This window comes from Zeugodacus cucurbitae, chromosome 5 (assembly GCF_028554725.1).
Source record: "Zeugodacus cucurbitae isolate PBARC_wt_2022May chromosome 5, idZeuCucr1.2, whole genome shotgun sequence".
In the NCBI taxonomy this organism is placed as follows: Eukaryota; Metazoa; Arthropoda; class Insecta; order Diptera; family Tephritidae; genus Zeugodacus; species Zeugodacus cucurbitae.
Window position 1 is genome coordinate 18,221,708 of NC_071670.1, and position 19,856 is coordinate 18,241,563.

The following is a 19,856-nucleotide window of genomic DNA, read 5'->3' on the forward strand; positions in this document are numbered from 1 at the left end:
GCAGGAGTGCAAGTCGAGTAGAGTATTTCGTGGCTGACTGTTGCTATTGCATCTTTTCGACGATGAACCTTCCTTGTGTGTCTGTTATAGAAGACTGTATCTTATGTTTAACTCTGCGACTCGTATTATGATAGTGAGTCACCTTGTCAGAAACCTCATTTGATGTCAACTGTTGTACAGGATTTTTTACGAAATTATCGGTTCCCACATAAGAAAAATCTTAATAACATAGAATCAAATAGTTTTAAAATGAAAAACTCGAGTGCCTTAATGTATGAAGTTATTTATTTAGAACTTTTTCTTCTCGACAGAGACGTTTATTGCTAAAAAAAATTATGTCAAAACGACTTTTCTTTTAAATTGAACATTTTTTCCTTAAAATAAACAAAACAAATAAAAATACAAACAGAAAATGGGCTGCATTATAGATGCGCTATGTGGCAAAGGCGAAGATGTAAGCAAATTTATGAATAGTTTGAAAAAAAATTTAATGTAATATTCACAGTTCCACGCATCAACAACTAAATTCAAACTTCATCACAACAATGAAGCGATTAAAAATAATAAGGAGATTCATAAATACGTGCCGTGCAACCCACAACGTTGGACAAATCAGTACAGAATACCCGCATTTTCGTGATTTTGTTTTTTAATAATTTGATGGTGCTGACACAATATACAAACAATGCAACTAAATAATATAATAATAATATAATGCTTAAATTAAGTCGAAAACGCTAACTTTTAATAATGCTCGATATATTATGCAGTAATGCTTGCCAATCGAAACCAAGTTTACCATCTTCCAGCTGCAACTTGCAGTAGCTCGGTATATGGCCGAGCAGCATGTGAAAGGGCGTGTATTTGTCTAGGCACGCAGCATCGCCAACCAGCAGCAGCTTGCGTTTAGCGCGTGTTATCGCCACCGTAAGGCGACGTTTGTCCTCCAGAATTTCAGCTTCGCGCGCACGCTCATTGGCATCCACAGCGCCGGTGCGCGTGCCAGAAAAGAGTATAATATCTTTGTCGCGCCCTTGATATTGATCAACTGTGTTGACCTCGACTGAGGCAAAACTCAACTGTGACGCTCTATTATTGTGTTGCAACTGCAAATGAGTGGTTAGATTGCGTAACAGCTCCACCTGTGCACGATAAGGCGCTATAACACCAATACGCGACGGCGCATAACCCACCAGCAGTAATTGCTCTACTACATGCATAATAATTGCGGCTTCACAGTAATTTGTGTACTTGGAAATACGCTTGGCGCTTCTGTTTTGTTTTCCATTGGCAGTTGATGATAGTGGAGACTCCTTACACTCCTCACTTTCAACAAAACGTGCAGCGGCTGTGAACAGCGCACCTTGCTCGCCCTTGTTAAAGTCGCTGAGTCGTTCAGTGCAGTCCTTGGTGTCCAATAAGAAAACCGCTTGATCGATATGCGTTTGCAAGGCGCGCTGCAACCATTTCGCCGCCTTATTAGCCTGCGACAAATTCACTTGCAGCGCATCAAGCTCGATCTCTTTCGAAGCGCATTGCAGTGCACCCTTGTAGGTAAGTTCGTTTGCCAGTCGCGTGATCGATTTATTCATGCGGTATTGTAGGGTCAGCACAGCTGTGGCGGCTGCTGTGTCGAGTCGCTGAAAGAGTGATTCGTCCGCACCCAGTTGACGCGCCTCCTTTGAACGTATCAGCGGTGGCAGCTGTTCGGGATCACCAACTAATATGAATTTATCACAAAAAAAAAGCGGGCGCAACGTCGTCGGTTGCGTAACCTGTGTTGCTTCGTCCACTATGCAAAAATCAAATTTTCGATGTAGAAACAGTGCATGCGCCGACCCAAGACAAGTAACGCCCACAATATTGTAGGAATTATATTTTTGCGTTATTTCCTCGACCGTTGCACAGTCTTGCAGTAAAGTGCTTTCGCCAAACTCTTGCAATTCGGCGTTAATACGCGCACCGGCGCCCAAACGTAACAGCGGCAGTTTGTGCGTCTTTAAGCGCACTAATAAATTGTCGACCGCCGAGTGTGTATGACTCGTGATGAGCACAGATTTACCCATCAAATGTAAGAGGCGCACAATCGCGACTAGTGTTTGCGTTTTGCCTAGGAAAAGCGAAAAAACAACAACAAAAAAATAAAAAATTATAAGCGATTATTGCGATTCACATTCGAAAGCTTCCATTTGCTCACCTGTGCCTGGCAAACCTTTGATTAGCATATAGCTTTCTGCAGTTAAAGCCTTGAGTACGGCTGAACGTTGCACCGCATTCAGTTGTTTAAGTATTGCGGCACCCGCAGTTGCAACGATCTTCGGCAGCACTTTGTGGTATGTAGGTTGTACGCGTTGCACTATAATTTCACGCAATTTTTTTGCGCGCTCATTATTGTCCAACAACAAACTGACATTCGTGAAATTGAATGCGTTGCCCGATTGCGATTCATGTTTATCAATGATAAATGCAACTTTGGCATAGTTTTGCTTCAGATCTCGTTCGAGACTAACGGTAATTTCGGCACTTGTCATATCCACAATGGAACCAGCTGCAACAGCCAAACGTTTGCGTGTGCTGATTATCACATATTCGCCGATAGAAAACTAAATTAAATTAAATTAAATAAATTCAAAAATTACAAAATCAACGTGTATTTGTTGTTATAATTACACCACTCAACAGCAAATCGGCGTCTTTATTGTCGTCAGTTGCTTCCAAAACAAAAGTGTTGAGATAATGCGTACCCTCACAGTCAACGTTTTGCAGTTGCACATCCACAATGGCGAGTCCGATTTTCTTACGTTGTTCTGGTGTGTTGGTCCACAAAGCACGCAGATTGTTTGATTTCTTCACTTCTTGTTCTTCTAATGCAAGCAAACGACACCAGTGCATAAAATACTTGTAAACGTCTGTTTGTAAGTGTTCGGTCACATTCTGCATAACCGTTAGCAAGGGATGACCTTTTCTTAAGTTTAATTCTGCGTCAGTTTTGGCAAAAGTGCAACAAACTGTTGCATATTCGCAATTACCACAAGCGCTATGATGTGAAATGGGTTCGGGTAACTTTAAAGGCTGTAAAAATTTGTTGTCCTCTTCAATTGTCGTGGTTGTTGTACTAGCAGCCGTCGTATCACTATGACATGATATATAACGCGCCAAGTCGTTACGTAACATTATAAGGTCACGTTGTTCATTACGTGTGCCGCGCAATTCGCGCATTATGCCTTCACGTAAATAAAGCAGTAAACTGGAATTCGTTTCACGTCCGATTGCGGTTAACATCATTTGGTACAACATAACCTGACCCTTGTGTTCCATTGAGAAGGTGGCGCGTCCTGTTTTCAATTCCAACGGTATGGCATTTGTTGCCTTTTCATGTTTTCGTTGCTTGATACGCACCGATACGTCTACTTTACCTTTCAAACCAAGTTGTGGTACCCAAACATTCTCTTCGATGTCCTGTATGTGCTCAATGGTACCTTGGAAAGTGTCCTTAATATGCTAAAAATGTAAATAACAAGCATAAATAACTTAAATATTATTTAAAAGATTTCGTGTTTTTACCACAGTTGCTGGATTGCCTTTAATGTATTGTTCTACAAAGCTTATTACGTTTGGTATGAACTTTTGTAGTTCGAAGTCTAACTCATCGCGTGTCATTAAATTCGCATAAAGCTCGTAAGCTGTTTCCTTGGAGTGCAATAATTCTTTAGCAGTTGCCTCTATTCCTTTCGCATTTCTTAGATTTTTTTGCAATACCAATTGCAACATTTCATGTACCATTGACCCCACTACCATCTGAAAATTAACAATTATGCGTTATTAAATACATATACACATATTCGTGTGCGTGCATACATACAATTTTACTATTGGCATCAATTCCCTTGAAGCGCTCTTGCAGCACTGCTTTTCTACGACAGAAAAGTGAACCAACCACACTAGTACTGGAAATTAATGTATCCGGGTTAGTTACACAGAATCCATGCTCATTATTCACTTTATAGCACTGCAATTTTTCATCCCAAACGCATATTAAGGATATAATGTCATCCCTTTTAACATCTGTGTGACTCCATTGCTGTTGGAGTCGGCATTTTGTCAGTGCATTGTTATTTTCCTTGTCGAAATCCTCCACTTGCTCCGTGTTGGCTAAACGCACTTGCAACATTAAATCGAAGGTGGATCGTTCGCGCTCCACTTCTAGCACAATACAGCGCTGCCATTTGCTAAGATCTAAGCGCTTGTCTTGCGGGATTAATACATTTTTGCTATTTATAATTGCTTCAAAATCATCATGACCATCAAAAAAGTCGTCAAACTCTGTAGAACTAAAGCCATCGATATCAATTGGTTTTATGTCGTTAGTACTAATTTTTAACTTCTTTGTTGGTGTTTCATTTTGTTGCTTCATTGGCGAAGTTACTCTTTTTAATGTACTCATGATGCTGTCTACACTTATTAACAACAAAATAGTTTAATCTTAATATAAAAACACTATTCAGCCGTCAGCAGAGGTATATGAGTTTCCCGCCACTTTGAAACATCCGCCAAATAAATATGTAAATATTTCCATTTCATAACAAAGTTATGCTAGTCATACACGTCAGATTTGATTATACTCAATGGTAACAACGAAATGGACAGTCATAACAATTTTCATAGTTTTAAATCTAATTAAATTCAAAAACAACATTTCCAACATTTTTAAAAAATTCTATGGCTTTATAAATGTTTATTGCACTCATTCGATTTGTGAGTGCTTTTACAAACTATTCACAATCACCACACAACAAATAATGCATAGTGAAATCAATTTCGAATCCAATAATAATTAACTTATAGACAATTTAAAATGAATTAATGTTCGTTACCAACTTTTTAGTTTTTTCATTAATTTAACTAATTTAATTAAAATATTCCAATTGTAATGTTAGACACTATTGTGAATATGTTCATGTATCAAATAAGAACGTGCATCCAACTGACATTTGCTGTATTTTGTAAAAGTTGTTGGTATATTTATGTTCATTAACTTAGTTAGTTTAAAGCGCGCTATATTCATTTAGATTTTTTGAATAATTTATTGGTCTTAATTAAAAACGAATATTTTTGACCTCAATATTTGTGAAAGAATTTGTGAATTGTAAATGCAGTTTCGGCTGCATGCGCTAATAGGTAGTAGTCATAGAAACGTAAACAAACATATAGAGTGAAAACAGAAGCTACAAAATTTGAAAATTTCTTCATGTTTTTAAATTTATTTTCACATTTTTTTGGACTTTTTTGCCAAAATTAAATTTCAGTATGATATAAATTTTAATGAGATTTAAAGTAATTGTACTACGAACATTTGAATTCCAAATTCTACGTTCATATTACTAATTAAATTAACAGCCAAGAATCAGAATTTGCCGTGTGAATAAAGAATTTTACATATATCTATGGTTATTATAATGGAAGATATTAAGTCAGATATAATAAGCGCAGCAGCTGCTACGCGCATAAACCAGCTTTTCGCTCCTACTATAGCTACATCAAAGTATGTTTCGGTGTTCCGCATCGATGGAGTGCCGATTATACCGCCATTAGTAAGTTTATATGAACGCTTTAAAGCCAACTGGCGGAAGCATACTATGGGTGTGTGCTTCACGCGCTATTGCACTAAAGCGATTCTTTTTTATATATGTGTATATTTATTTATTCAATAATATTACAACATTTTCTAGATGACCGCCGAAAAGCGCAGACAAATGCAGAAATTGAAAGAAAAAGCAATAAAAATCGAGCAACGTTTAGAAGAAAATCGGCTTAGAAAGCAGCGATATAATTTAGAATACAGCACAGTGCTGGAAGAACTAAAGGAAGACACAGATGTTCTAGATAATAAAAACGAAAGTAGTAGTAACTGCAGTCTAACAGAGCACTTAATAGAACTCGATGCTCAACGTATAGAGGCTGAGAAATCGTATATGTTACTTTCAGATATTCTAACACAAAATGAAAATGAAGCGAAATTCTCACCGTCTAGTCAAAATCGCTGTAAAATAGCGCGTCAAAGCGCCGGTGAATCTGGTGAACTTGATTTAGAAATGCAACAGACGAACTCTTTGGAAACAAACCTAATGCAACGTATGCAAAAGCTAGAAAAATCAGAAACTTTGATTTACGACCATAGTTCTAATACAATCATCAGCCCGTTGACAGAGGATGAAGAGCAAATTTTTCAACAACAACAACAGCAAATAAATTTGGACCATTCAGATGAAAAGCCAATTGCACAGAAAGTTGAATTACCAGAAGACGATGAAAACGCAAATATAGATTGCGTCGCACGTCAGAAATCGGATAAGCTTTTAAAGAAAATACCATCAATATGTATTGATCCACCAACACCAATAATTAGTACGCGTTCATTTATCGATACTGTTAAAGCACAAGACAGTGTTGACGCGATAAATGTAAATAAACAAGACACGCCAAAAAAAGATATAAACAAGTCATTGCAAGAGGAAATAAGTTCTGACGATAGTTCCAACTGTATGGACTCCACCACAAATCTTGAGCGTGATTTGAAAACTCATCACAAAGTAACTAATATCACCAGCAAAATACTTAAATTTGAAAATTTTTCCGTAACAGACACGAAAACGGACAAACCCAAGGGTTCTAACATTAAGCCACCACAGCGATCAGCAACAAGTCCATCCTTGAAACCATTACTCTCCGAAAGAACACAAGCCAAAATTAAATCGCTGGACGTAAGCCCAACAACACAAAGTGAAAATGGCTTAGTGCGTTCAAACTCCTTCACACTAGACTATCCCTCGAAAGCATTAATTGAACACATTCGCCAACAACAAGTGCCTAATGAAAACTATCCCACGAAACGTTCCAATTTATTTTCCATGAGTGCCACACGTGACACTGTCGAATCGAAGGCGAAGCGTGTACAAAAAGTCGATCTCAAACCACGCGCACAACCCATGCGCCTACAACTGAAGCCTTCTATCACAAATATCACAAGTCCATCGTCAACACATTCGTCGGGCATTAAAAGTAAACGTTCGCCTTATGAGCAACGGCTCAATAAACCGAAAATTGGACGTCAGCTGAAAAAATCTGTCTCCGGTACAACAACTATTAAACAAATGAAAACCACACCCTCCATGCCAAGCATACAAACATCTAAATTAAACACGGGCGGAAGTGCACGCGAACGCACAACGAGCAGTCAACAATATAACGGTATTGAGGATGAACACCGTCAAAAGTTTCTCGAGTTATTGGCACAGCAAAAGCGGGAACAACAACGCATGCAACAGGTGTTCGAAGAACAACAACGATTTTTGCTAGAGCAGCTGACAAATAAAGTAAGCAACGTGCAAATACAAAAACATGCTTTAGAGCATATGACCAACAAAAGAGTTGATGACAGCTATCATGGCTCGGTAGAAAATTCACCAACAGCCAGATCAGACTGTGCCGAGTCCTACACTTTACAGTCACCAACAATGAGTGCCAACAGTTCGATTGTAACAAATTCTTTGGACTTGACGTCCGGTGCCATCCAGCTACCATCGCTGGAGCTGTCTATGGGCTCATCCACATTACCGCCGACCACACAAAGCAGCAGTCACTGTACGCCACGACGTCGGCTCTTTTCGCACGATCTCTCACCCACAACCTCAAACCGGAGCGTATCAATTAGTAGCAATCACGGTGGTTTCACTAATAGCGTTGGACGCGCGAATGGCGCAACTAATGGCATGTCCAACAGTCGTGTAAGTTTTTACTATAACATATATATAGAAATAGCTTTGCGCATTAGGGTTAAGTATAAATGGCTGGGACTGACTATATGCTTATGTTATCTTATTGGGTTGAATGAAGTTTCGGTTAATAATCTATATTTGAATAAGATTCGAATGTTCCATGTTTTTGTAGAGGACTTTGGATATTATTTGTTTTAATTGTATAACTAAAAAATCCGTATGGTCTTCCCAGTTCTATGTATGTATATGTATATAATATTTTATAACAAAAGTAATGACTAAAATTTAACTGTACAATGTGTCTTAAAATTCAAAATAGCATTGGCTTTTAAATTTAAAAAAAAAGTTCTTTCAAATTTCTTTAAAATTTCAACTCGTTAAGGTTAAATTAGGGGTGCTATACCATAACGCCAAGTTCATAACTATTGTTATAACTGTAACAATTTTTACTATACTCGATTTATGGTTATGGTTTTGTTGTTATAGTACCGCAACTCTAATTGGAATATTTGGTGTCTGGAAAGTTGGTTCGATCAGCTATAGTTATGGTTGTGGTTATAGCACCTCTAATTTAACCTTTAGATCGTAATTGTAGTACAAAAGAGTTTGTGTTCAATCAAAAATTTTGCTTTACATCGTATTATATTATTTTATGCAATTTTCTACTTTTAAGACCCTTTGTATTTGATAATATATTTAAACTAACATTTCTCGATTATTGTCTCTATTATTATCTTCTGTATCTCTGTTTTCTCTTTTCATAAACTGAAAAAAGCTTTACAATAATAGTTGATAACATTTCAGTGAAAGGAGAAGCTTTTCCAAAACGTTAGATGAGAATAAAAATAATTTTAAATAACCAACTCCATAACGATGATCACTAACTGTGTCTTAACTAGTAAACAATCAACTAATCACTCAAATCTAGTTGCAAACTAACAGTACTGTCATTCAAGCATGTGCTGGAGTGTTTGGAAACAACAAAGGTTTTGTTGGAATAAGCACTTGTACATATATTTATGGTTGACCATTGAAACATTTTTGAATTTTGAAATTTTTGCATTTGAAAATTATGAATTATTTGCCATTTATTCATACACATGTATTTTCTTATCTACATTACATACACAACAAGATTATAAACATACATTTACCTATAAATGTTGAAAAAAAACTTCAATTTTAATTTCTATTAATATTTCTAACGATTTAACACTTTCACTCTAAAATTACAACCACTAAATTTTACACTATGTACATACATACATACATACTTGCGACGATCACTCAGTGAATTACCTTGAGAAACATTGAGAAATGTTAAAAAATTAAAGACTAAATTAGTAAATAAAAATTTAAATTCTCATACCAAACTCTTTTGCTTTAAATTTATAATAACAACAACACACATTGTCTACTCGAAAATATTTGTTTTCCAATAAAAGCAGCGCCAATCGTTGAATACGAAAACATGCGAGGAAGATGCGCGACGCGCGTCTGCCGCGACCAAGATCAATGCATATGTACGTGGTTATTTGGTGCGTCGTCTCTTCCAAACGGAGCAGGTGCAACGTGTCGTACAGACCATCAAAGATACGTTAATATTCGTTTTGAGCTTACACATGGAGACCAGCGAGAATCCAGTGGAAGCGAATGCGCCCGATAATATTAAACTTAAGGCACGACTGCTAAAGCAAGTGAGTCTTTATTATTATTATATTATAGTAGCTAAGATCTTGTGCTTATAATATATGTATTTTAGTTGCTTTCTGCAATGCGCACACTGCATTTGGTGCTCTTCCAAACAACGCCTAAGGAACGTATGGAAATTATTAGTCGCGATCGCAAACGTATCAAAACCAAAATGTTGACAAATAATTTGAAAAGGTGATTAAATACTATTTTTTTATTAATATGCAATTTAAATTAGTTTAATTTGACATAAGTTAACAATTTGAGTTTTTCTGAGCCATTTCGAACGGACTCCATATTGATGTTTATTATACATATACAAAGTTTATATCTGACTTAAGGGGCACATCTAGTGAAATTTAAAAAAAAAACATCGATTTTTTTGTTCATATTTCGGTAGATTACACTTTAAAAATAACATATTAAAATTTCAAATCGATATCTCAAATAGTTTTTGAGCTATAGCAATTTAAAGAGCAGCCGCTCAGTAACAGTGAAAACGATCATTTTATCTTTAAACGTGTTTTTCTCGAAACAGCATTTTCCGAATTTGCTGCAATGATTACTCAAAAACAAATGATCCGATCACTATCTAATTTTTTTACATGTTCTATATATAGTTCTCCGTACAATGACCTGTCGATTTTTGATTTGATCAAAAAATCGAATTTTGGCAGGCTAAAAACGACCAAAATTTTGGCTAAAAATCGACTATTTTTTTTTAAAACGCCGCCATATTGTCAATTATTGATCTTTTTTAACGTAGGTCATTGTACAGACAATATTATCTAGTTTAACGAGAATTTTTTTAAATTCATCCACGGAGAAGGTTGGAATCACATCAGCAGTGAATGACCTTTTTTTCGCGCCGTTGGAGATCGACTATAACTTAAAAAATATTAAATTTTTTTCTTCAAAAATTTCACTGTATACATATTCTTGAAACATATATAAATATATTCTTAAAATTTTGAAATAATTGATAGTATTTTTTTCAATAAAAATTCCTAAAAATCACTTTTTTAGGCCATCACACTAGGTGTGCCCCTTAAGTCGATTCATGCTTTTTTTTACATATATACTTAACAAATAACTTTGTTGTCTACTTGCAGGTCACCGCGTATACAAACCTAATACATAACTGCCGTCTAACCGCCAGCACGTTCCAGTAGTTTCATAGAACCTATTAAATAGCTGAACTGTGAATTTGTTATGCACTTAAGCGAGCTAAGCTCATTTTCGAATAAATTAACTACTTTATTATTATTTGCAAGAAATCATTTATTGCACACGAACAAGTAACAAAAATATAATGAAATTAAGCTGTAACAAAAGCTGCAATTATTCAGAGCTTCTATCGCATGCGTATACGTTTATGTGAATTGATTCAAATCTTTCAGCTCCAACATGGTATAGCGCACCTTGCTGTTCTTGATTAGTGATTCACAGTCGATCTCCTTCTTCATTTCGGCCACACGGTTGCTTGGCTTCAAACAGTCTATTATTCTATTATCACATTTTTCTTTGTTAGCGCTAGTATTTTTGTTATCTGCCTCAATTAGTTCAGATATCTTCAGGCAATTCTCAAGTATGCTGTCTCTGTTAGTTTTCTCTGCCTTCGACAACTTATCGGCACTTGTCGTAGTCAATTTACCGCTATACAAACCCTCACCCGAGCTACTCGGTATTAACTTCGATTTCGAGGTTTTAATTCCTACTACATCTGCATCTTGCTTGCTATCGCCCGGTTGACGCGTGCCAATGTTGACTTGTGACAACAGATGTTTTGGCGTTTTGCGCTCGCAATCAATGCCACGATCACGCTTATACTGTTGCACCACCTTGACAAACGGATATAGTGGGCGATCTTTTTTGTGTGCATCCTCCATAAGATTGCGTGCATATTCGAAGAAGAACTTATCCTCGCGCTCTTCATGGTTGCTCTCACAGGTGCGCATAAGTTCTTTGTCTTCCTTTTCGAGGCGTTTTTTCTGTTCCATTTGTTCGTTCAAAGTCTTACGCGTCTCCTGAATTTTAACGAAACGCTGCTGCTTTTGCGCCTCTTCAAACAGGCGATTTACTTCACAGTTCTTAAAACGTGTTGCCATATCATAACGCTTCTCCTCCTCGCTACGACGTCTTGCCTCCTTTTGTTGCTGCAGCTCACGCATGTAAGCTTCAATACGCGCTTGTTTAGCTGCCTTGTCTTTGCGAATCTTCTCTTGTTCTTCAGCTGTGAACTTCAATTGCATACGACTGATATCACGACGCACACGATCTTCGTCTTCTGCTTCGGTCTTAGCTTGAATACAACGTAAGAATTGTACTTGCTGCTCTTGTTTCTTTTCTTCCTCAGGCGTGGGTTTCTTGTCTTCTTCTTGCTTTGCAGCATCCAAGTCTTGTTTGCCCAAATTGTAGACACAGCAGAGGCGATTTTCGATCTCCTCAGTCATACGTTCTCCTAGATTAGCGAGGGAGTAGGTTTATAGTTAAGTCTAAAAAATTAGCATAACTTACTTAATCTTCGTTGTTCCACCATTTTCATGGCCTCTAAGGCGTTTTTACGCAAAGCTGCACGTTTTTTCTCCATAATAGCTTTCTCCTTTTCGATTTGCGCTTTAATCTCCTGATCCATAGCTTCGCGTGCTGCTTGTTGCTCCTTAATTAGCTGCTTTTTATATTCCGTCCGCTGTTTGGTCGTCTCGTTAATGGTCTGTAGCATTTCCTTTTTGTACACGTCCATGGCCTGATTTCGTTCCACTTGCCGCTGTATGTCCTCCTCCATGAAACCCAATGCTTGTTGTTGGCAGGCCATCTTATCCATGCATTCCTGTTGTTTAATAGCCCTTTCGAACTCCTTGTTTATGTTTCTTTGCACGTTGCGCGCTCGTAGCACCTCACTTTGCAATGCAGCAGAGTGCAACTGCTTGGGACCCTGCTTTAGTTGCTCGATTAAGTTTTGTGCTTTTGCCAGTTTCTCGCTCCGTTTGCGTTCCTCATTCTCTTTAGTCTTATGGAAGTTTTCCTGCACTAAATAGATAACACGTACACCGAATACGATAAATACATGAAATACAACTGTATTAAGAAATAAAATTCAAATCTTAATAATTGTGTGAAACTGAAAACAGAAAATTAAAATTTCGTACGTTTTTATTTAAATTTGACATTTGGCATGACGTGTACGCAAATCGCTTACATAACAAATACCTTTTATTTTTTTTCTAAAATGTAATTACTTAAATTTTGATTGAAATACTAGAATTGGGTTTGGAAGTGTTATATTGTATGTTACATATGCGGCTTTTTGGGTTTTTTAGTTGTTGGTATTTAACTGGTAGTAATTTTGTCGGTTTCTTTATATACAATAATTGACATGTCTCACTTTTTGTAAACTTCTCTTCCATATGCGCTTTGATTTCAGCCAACTTCTCATCCTGCGTACGCTGTATGTTACCCTTGAAATGTGCAACCAATTGATCGGAACCCTCCTTCAAATATTCTTTGTACTTTTGTTCCTCTTCTAGTTCTTTCTGCGCCCGCAGCTTATCCGTCTGGTTAGCATTGTTTAACAACTTATTAAAGCGCTGCGATGATAGTACTATAGGCTTTTTATTATTGACTTTCGGCGGTTCGATTGCAGCTTCTTTGCCTCGTGTTGTACAATTTATCATCGTGGATTTATCTAGTCTAGTTTTTGTAAAAATTATTTAAAGGTATCTAATATAATCAATCTTAAAATAATCAAAACGCGATTTCTTTATTTCTTTTGCTTCCAAAAACGAATTTTTGATTATGAAAAAATTCGAAAGTTCCAAATGATATTTAACAAATAGGTTGCTACGGTTGCCCTAGTGATATCGCCAAGTAACAAATATTAACTAGGTAGGTTAATTTTTCGACCTTCTGTGATTAAGTAATTATTTGTTATTTTATAACAACCGTTTATTCTTTTTTGAAAGGACAACTTGTGAAGGCAAATTTTTATAAAAAGTTTCCCAACCATCCTTTGCTGTCAAAGGAATTTTTGCATGATCACAATTGCATTTTTTAGCCGAATATTTTGAAAAATAATAAAATTAGAACAACAACAAAAAGATCTACCAAGTGGTAGTAAAGATATAGTTGTGAAATTATCAACAAAAAGATACATTAAAAAAATATGAATACAGTAATCCCGCTTAAGTGCCCCCTCTTAAAATACAAGACTTTTGAAACACTTAAGCCGGAAAGGCACTTAAATGAATCCTGCTTAAGTGTCTCTTTTCCCAAATACTTCGATCAAATATTTTTTTTTATTTTAGAATGAAAATCACATTAATTTCTTATTAATACAAAAATACTTATTAATAACAATAAATATAAAAAAAAACATTACAAAACTATGCATATGTTTTCCTTTTAGCGCATTCAATGTCAAAAATATTAAAAGGCACTTAAAATAGGAAATTTGCCAACAATTTTGTTTTTGTGGTCTAAATATTGCAGTCATTTAAGCCGGAAAGGCACTTAAGCAGAGGCTCTTAAGCGAGGAATTGTATATGTAAATTGAGAGAAAGAACAACCATGCCGCAAAACATGGTCACTTAATCGGGGATCACTGTATTTGCTGAGTGTTTGTTTATTGTTGTTTTTGGTTTTAAGGCTCCTCCGAACAATAGAAGTATTTTTTAGTAGAAAAGTTGAAACAACTTTGTTTGATTTGAATTTATGTTTATTGTCACTTCAGATATCAATACATACACACACATATACAGATATATATGTGTAAGTGCAACTGTAGGAAGATGTTTGAATTATTTGCTTGAACGGCAACGGTGGGACATCGAAAGTAAAAGCATGATCGTATACATTACTGACGCGTCTTTTCGATTAGCATGAGCTTCTTAGTTATTAAAATTACTCTAAATATCAAAGGCATAGTTTTTCATTGTATGTATTTATTAATCTAATCTAAATGTTTGGTTGGGAAAACTTTAGTATACCGTCCCACGATTTCGGGGTTAAAGTGAATATGGGCGGATAGAGGAGGATCTCCAGATTACGAATATATATAATTATTGCCGCCGCAAACTTATAGTTTCTGAAATATTTGCAATTTAAGATTTAAAATTAACAATTTTCAACACGTTATTTCTCACTGTATATTGAATTGTTCACATATATTTTGCACTTTAAATATATTTACACTTCATTAATTTGTTTCTACATATTTATTTTTAACAAATTATATCAAAATTTGCTGTAAATAAACATTTAATTTTATGCAGAATTCTGTTTATTTGTAAAATAACAAAACGGTTGCAAGATGACAGAACATAAGTGTTGCCACATGCATCGATTAAAAATAATCAAAATGAATAAAATTCCCAAAATGAAGAAAACAAATACCCAATAAATAGTTATTAAGTAAACATTCTAACTACAAAAAAATACCAAGGTTTCAAAATTTATAAGTGCTTCAAAAAAATAACCCTGGTCGAGCCAACACCGGGGATTATCAAAGAGGTGGAATAACAAGTTCTTCCGCGTAGAACTATTTTCTGCAGAGGCGGCCTTCGGCCGCGCTTCAAAAAAATAACCCTGGTCGAGCCAACACCGGGGATTATCAAAGAGGTGGAATAACAAGTTCTTCCGCGTAGAACTACTTTCTGCAGAGGCGGCCTTCGGCCGCGCTTCAAAAAAATAACCCTGGTCGAGCCAACACCGGGAGTTATCAAAGAGGTGGAATAACAAGTTCTTCCGCGTAGAACTACTGTCTGCAGAGGCGGCCTTCGGCCGCGCTTCAAAAAAATAACCCTGGTCGAGCCAACACCGGGAGTTATCAAAGAGGTGGAATAACAAGTTCTTCCGCGTAGAACTACTTTCTGAAGAGGCGGCCTTCGGCCGCGCTTCAAAAAAATAACCCTGGTCGAGCCAACACCGGGAGTTATCAAAGAGAGGGAAATGGAAAGTTTTTTCGCGTACAACTATTTTCTGCACTGGCGGCCTTTGGCCGCGCTTCAAAAAAATAACCCTGGTCGAACCAACACCGGATATTATCAAAATATGGGAAATAATAAAATAATTTACATTACACATTACATGCATTATGTTTATCGTATTTGGGGTATAATCTTTCTTTTTCATTATTGTGATTCTTATAATTCGTTTACAAAATATGTGATATGGTAACACCTATTATGTGTCAGAATGCAACCCTTTTTTATTGTAAAAATAAACAAAATTGTGCAAAAAGTAAAATGCTTATTTACAGCATATTTTAATATAATTAGTTAAAAATAAATATTTATAAACAAATGTGTGAAGTGTAAATATATTTAAAGTGCAAAATATATGTGGAAAATTCAATATACAGTGAGAAATAACGAGTTAAAAATTATTAATTTTAAATCTTAAATTGCAAATAACTCAGAAACTATAAGTTTGCGGCGGCAATAATTATATATATTCGTGATCTGGAGATCCTCCTCTATCCGCCCATATCCATTTTAACCCCGAAATCGTGGGACGGTATACTAAAGCCGACCCGTTTGGTTAATGCCACACTTTGTTGGCAAATAAAACATATTGCGTTATCGATACATATGATAATCGATAACACATATATATAAGTAAAACATCATTAATTTACATTTTATTATACCAATCATCTTTCTCTCACAAAATATGAGCCACACAATACTATAAACAATATTTTAATATATATTTTTAATAACTGTCATTGGATAACTTAAGTAATTACAATCAAAACAAAAAGGAAGATTGGAGCACATGTCATATAGATGGTATATATACCTTTAATGCACATTGTTGTTGCTACGTTATGTGTTGGTAAACAAAGCACAGCTGACTAGTTGTTGCAAAACAATAACAACAAAACGCGTCTGCACAAATTTCTACACAGCTGATTTCTGCAAAGTGTCTGCCGACCTCAAGCCAACAGAAGCGCGAACAGAAATGTCAAACGTTGCGCTGCAAACCACAACAAAAAATCCATTATGAGTACATTTTGACAGCACAGCGATTTTGGGCGACACTGTTGCGAATTCTGACTAGTCTATTTAATTAATTTTGGATGTCAGAAAAGTTTGTGTGAAAGTGTTGAGAACTTTAGTGTGAAAATTGTCTACATTAACTAATTGGCAGAATTACCATTAGAAAATTATATAATTTGCAGATAAAAAGTGCTTGTGCTGTGTTGAATGCATCAAAGTGTATTTGTGCTATTTGCTGAAGATAAAAATCAATAGTTATGGGCAATGCAAAGTGAAAAAACGAAGAAGAATTTTCTTAGTAAATTGAGAAATGTTGAAAGTTTTAGTGATCAGTGCTTTTCAATTTTACCAATTTATCAACAATCATATTTTTAATATTATTAACAAATACTAAGCTCAACAATCATTCGCTGTAACCTCGCAAAATTACCCATTCTATACTTTGCATGTGAATGCTTCAGACATTTCCAATTCCACATAGCATTTTAAACGCTTACAGAGAAAAAACATTAATAAATACGTTGAGTGATAAATGCATTGTTAGTACATATCGATAAAAGTAGCATGTCCTACACAGAACTCGAATCAGGATACCAGGACTTGAGACAGTCGTCACAACAGGCTCAATGTCAAACCCAGTCGTTTTCGAGCGAACGCAGCACACGACCTGGATTTTTTGTTGGCAGTGATGGCAATGTAAAAAATGCATTCTTTCTTTTTTTAATATTTACACGTATATTTTAAATTTCTTTATAACGATAATAGTACCAATTTGGTAGCTAGGTGATAATAAAACAAATGATGTATATTTCGCGATTAATAAATTTATATTTCAAAATAAAATCAATATTCAGTTCTGGTGTATATCAGCTGCGCAATGCCAACACACTGGCTGTCCTTGCTTTTTACACCATTTATACTTTTTACGTCAGCTAATTTTTCAAGGACAATTTTTACATTTGTTTATTTATTCATGTATGTGTAGACATAATTTATTTTTATCTCATTTAATTACAACAAGTTTTATAAGTTTACAAAATCAAGTTGTCGATGTCTGATATTGCGGAACATATTTATGTTTTGCATAATTCTTAATATATGTGTTTATGGGACTCTGATATGTGTATAGATGTGTAACTATTGAAAAAAATCATGCGAATAAATTTTACATGATTGCGGTTGTTCATATGTTCATACGCAACAATTTTAGTCGAAAGGTGGTTGAACTTTGATTTAAAAAAATGATAATGGTATTTATTTGTTGTGCCGATTATTTGTAGCATATTTCTTTTCATTTAGAAATTTATTGTTTATGAAGTTATACAGTCAAGAAACAACTTACATTACTCACATTATGTTTTGAAACTAATTTTGGTGGAGACAACAAATTTCGCAACACGAAAATCTCATTTTTATGCATTCCAATTATTTATAATATTTAAATTTTTTTGCCTGTCGCTTAATTAATATATCCATGCATTGCATTGCAAATATGGCTCCAATACATTTTTTTCGATTTGTCTAATCCACTCACACATTTTCAATAAAATTGATAAAATTTTGTTAAATGACTAAAAGTATAAAATAAAATAAAAAGCTTACGTACATATGTATGTACATATGTATTTAAAATAAACAAAAATAAAAATAGAAATAACAGTGAATGTAAACAAGTAGCTTGCAAAACAGTATGGGCAACAGTTTTGACAAATTTGTTTTCAACGGAGGGAATCATGGTCACATTTGGGATCGCCACCGCCATCGCACCATGCCATCTCCGCAAAACCAACATCAACAATGTGATGGCGAACATCATCACTGTCGCCAGCAACAGTCAGCCAACTCGCAAACAGGAAAAGTGCCAACATGTGGGTGTACAACTAAACCCTTACCTCATGGCAATTCGACGCCAAATCTTGGTGGTTCGTATTTTTCTGTAACTAGAGCAGTTAAACGAGGTGTAAAAATTGCAAATATTTATAATTATGAAATAAGAATTATTGAGAAGTGAACATAAATATATGTATATGAAGTGGCTAAGTGACAAAAAATAAGTACATTTTTTTCGTGCGATCATATATTGGAAAAATAAATATAAAACTCAAAAAAGTTGCAGAAGACAGATAAGTGATTAGTGAAGTTTTGCGCAATAACTTAGTTAATAAACAAATTTTTAATCAATATCCATCATCGATCTTATGACCTTCTGGTGTAATCTCTGTATTTTTTTGTATTTTTAGAATTTTGATCCTTGCTTTTGAATCATTTAAAAAGCAATATCGGATTAATACAATAGTAATTAGTGAAGATTCAAAAAAAGTGCAAATTCAGTGCCTATGGAAATTATAAAACTTAAAAAAGAAAAAAGCAATAATAAGTTAAAGACGAAATTGCAAAGTAAAATTAAAGTGCTAGTGATAAAAATAAAATGTTACGAACTAAAAATAACTTTTGCTGTTACACTACTATTGTAATTTATGTACAAACAAACTCAACAAAAAACACCGCTTTTTGTTTTTAAAACAAATTGTTTTTCAATTCCACCCACCGCTAGTTTTCTTACTTTAATTTGTCTTTCTTGTTTGTTTCTTATTTTTCATCTCTATCAACTATACAGATGTCGCCTCCACTGTACAGCCATTGGACTTTCGTTCCTCCTCCTACACTTACGGGGTGAATTTAAGAACTCTCATAAGTTTCTTTAATTTTCTTTCTTTTATGTTAAATTTTTAATAACTTATACACACTACAATTGGACCAGTGAGTCTGCTTGCAACTATGTATGTATATGCGCTTGCATGTGTTTGGTATTTGCAATGCTGGCATGTTGCTCATACGCCGCGTCGTGTCCACCAGCAGTAGAAAATGTGCATGGCGTGGCTATATATTTATTTTAGTACTTCCGTTTTCCTGTTTGTGTTTATGGCATTTACAATACTAACAACAATAATTTTAAGTATCAAAACTGGTTAAAAAGTATAATACACATCTACTGGCTTGGATTTATTCCATTCATAATATGTCGTTCGATACTATTATTAAACTTTATACCGAATTTTGTTTATTTTTTTACCTCTTACACCTCTAAATAGGTATATTCAAATATTTGAGGGAAGCAAATATTTATCTTAACTCGTCTGCGCTGTGTTCTTGTTGTATTGCATCATAAAACATTCTTCAGGTTGTTACCGCAAACTGCTGATATAGTAGCAATTTGGATAACAATCTAGTCTTTTCCGTTGTTTGTTTGTTTGTTTTTTTTCAAATTTATTTGAGGAATATTTTGTTTTCCGCTACCACAACAAAAACTACAACCATAGTTCCGTTATCAAGAAATTGTCGAAAATCTGATTTATAGTTTCTGGTTCGATACTTTTTCAAAAGCTTGAAT

General features: G+C 35.2%; 4 protein-coding genes across 14 annotated transcripts in view; 2 read left to right on the forward strand and 2 right to left on the reverse strand.

The window, feature by feature from the left end:
- Positions 1–263: 263 nt before the first annotated feature.
- On the reverse strand, positions 264–4,687 carry LOC105218055 (DNA replication ATP-dependent helicase/nuclease DNA2). Of its 2 annotated transcripts, none has more exons than XM_054230970.1 (5): positions 3,863–4,687; positions 3,568–3,798; positions 2,671–3,501; positions 2,198–2,603; positions 264–2,110 (listed from the first exon to the last, which is right to left on the reverse strand). In XM_054230970.1, exons 1-5 carry the CDS (start codon positions 4,442–4,444, stop codon positions 738–740), a joined length of 3,423 nt encoding a protein of 1,140 aa, XP_054086945.1. In that variant the 5' UTR covers positions 4,445–4,687; the 3' UTR covers positions 264–737. The 2 variants fall into 2 exon arrangements, with proteins under 2 accessions (XP_054086945.1, XP_011191691.2); XM_011193389.3 differs by having other exon boundaries at positions 3,565–3,798; positions 3,863–4,679.
- Positions 4,688–5,009: 322 nt separating this feature from the next.
- On the forward strand, positions 5,010–10,733 carry LOC105218056 (uncharacterized). Of its 5 annotated transcripts, none has more exons than XM_011193390.3 (6): positions 5,010–5,178; positions 5,307–5,591; positions 5,730–7,784; positions 9,221–9,472; positions 9,538–9,662; positions 10,580–10,733. In XM_011193390.3, the coding sequence occupies exons 2-6, from the start codon at positions 5,445–5,447 to the stop codon at positions 10,599–10,601; spliced, it is 2,601 nt and encodes an 866-aa protein (XP_011191692.2). In that variant the 5' UTR covers positions 5,010–5,178; positions 5,307–5,444; the 3' UTR covers positions 10,602–10,733. The 5 variants fall into 5 exon arrangements, with proteins under 5 accessions (XP_011191692.2, XP_028899770.2, XP_028899771.2 ...); XM_029043937.2 differs by having other exon boundaries at positions 5,398–5,591; XM_029043938.2 differs by lacking the exon at positions 5,010–5,178 and having other exon boundaries at positions 5,201–5,591; positions 9,224–9,472.
- Positions 10,724–13,328, reverse strand: LOC105218057 (trichohyalin). Its single transcript, XM_011193396.3, has 3 exons — positions 12,853–13,328; positions 11,985–12,497; positions 10,724–11,928 (listed from the first exon to the last, which is right to left on the reverse strand). Exons 1-3 carry the CDS (start codon positions 13,139–13,141, stop codon positions 10,841–10,843), a joined length of 1,890 nt encoding a protein of 629 aa, XP_011191698.2. The 5' UTR covers positions 13,142–13,328; the 3' UTR covers positions 10,724–10,840.
- A 3,139-nt stretch (positions 13,329–16,467) lies between these two features.
- LOC105218058 (inositol hexakisphosphate and diphosphoinositol-pentakisphosphate kinase) overlaps positions 16,468–19,856 on the forward strand; it is a 38,354-nt gene continuing 34,965 nt past the window's right edge. For 2 of the 6 annotated variants that reach the window (XM_054232211.1, XM_054232212.1), the window contains exon 1: positions 16,468–17,161. In XM_054232211.1, coding sequence (XP_054088186.1) covers positions 17,030–17,161 — 132 coding nt within the window. In that variant the 5' untranslated portion in view covers positions 16,468–17,029. Of the gene's footprint in view, positions 17,162–18,043; positions 18,388–19,082; positions 19,139–19,856 lie in introns of those variants that run through there. The other 4 variants (XM_011193401.3, XM_011193402.3, XM_011193403.3 and 1 more) reach the window with 4 other exon arrangements.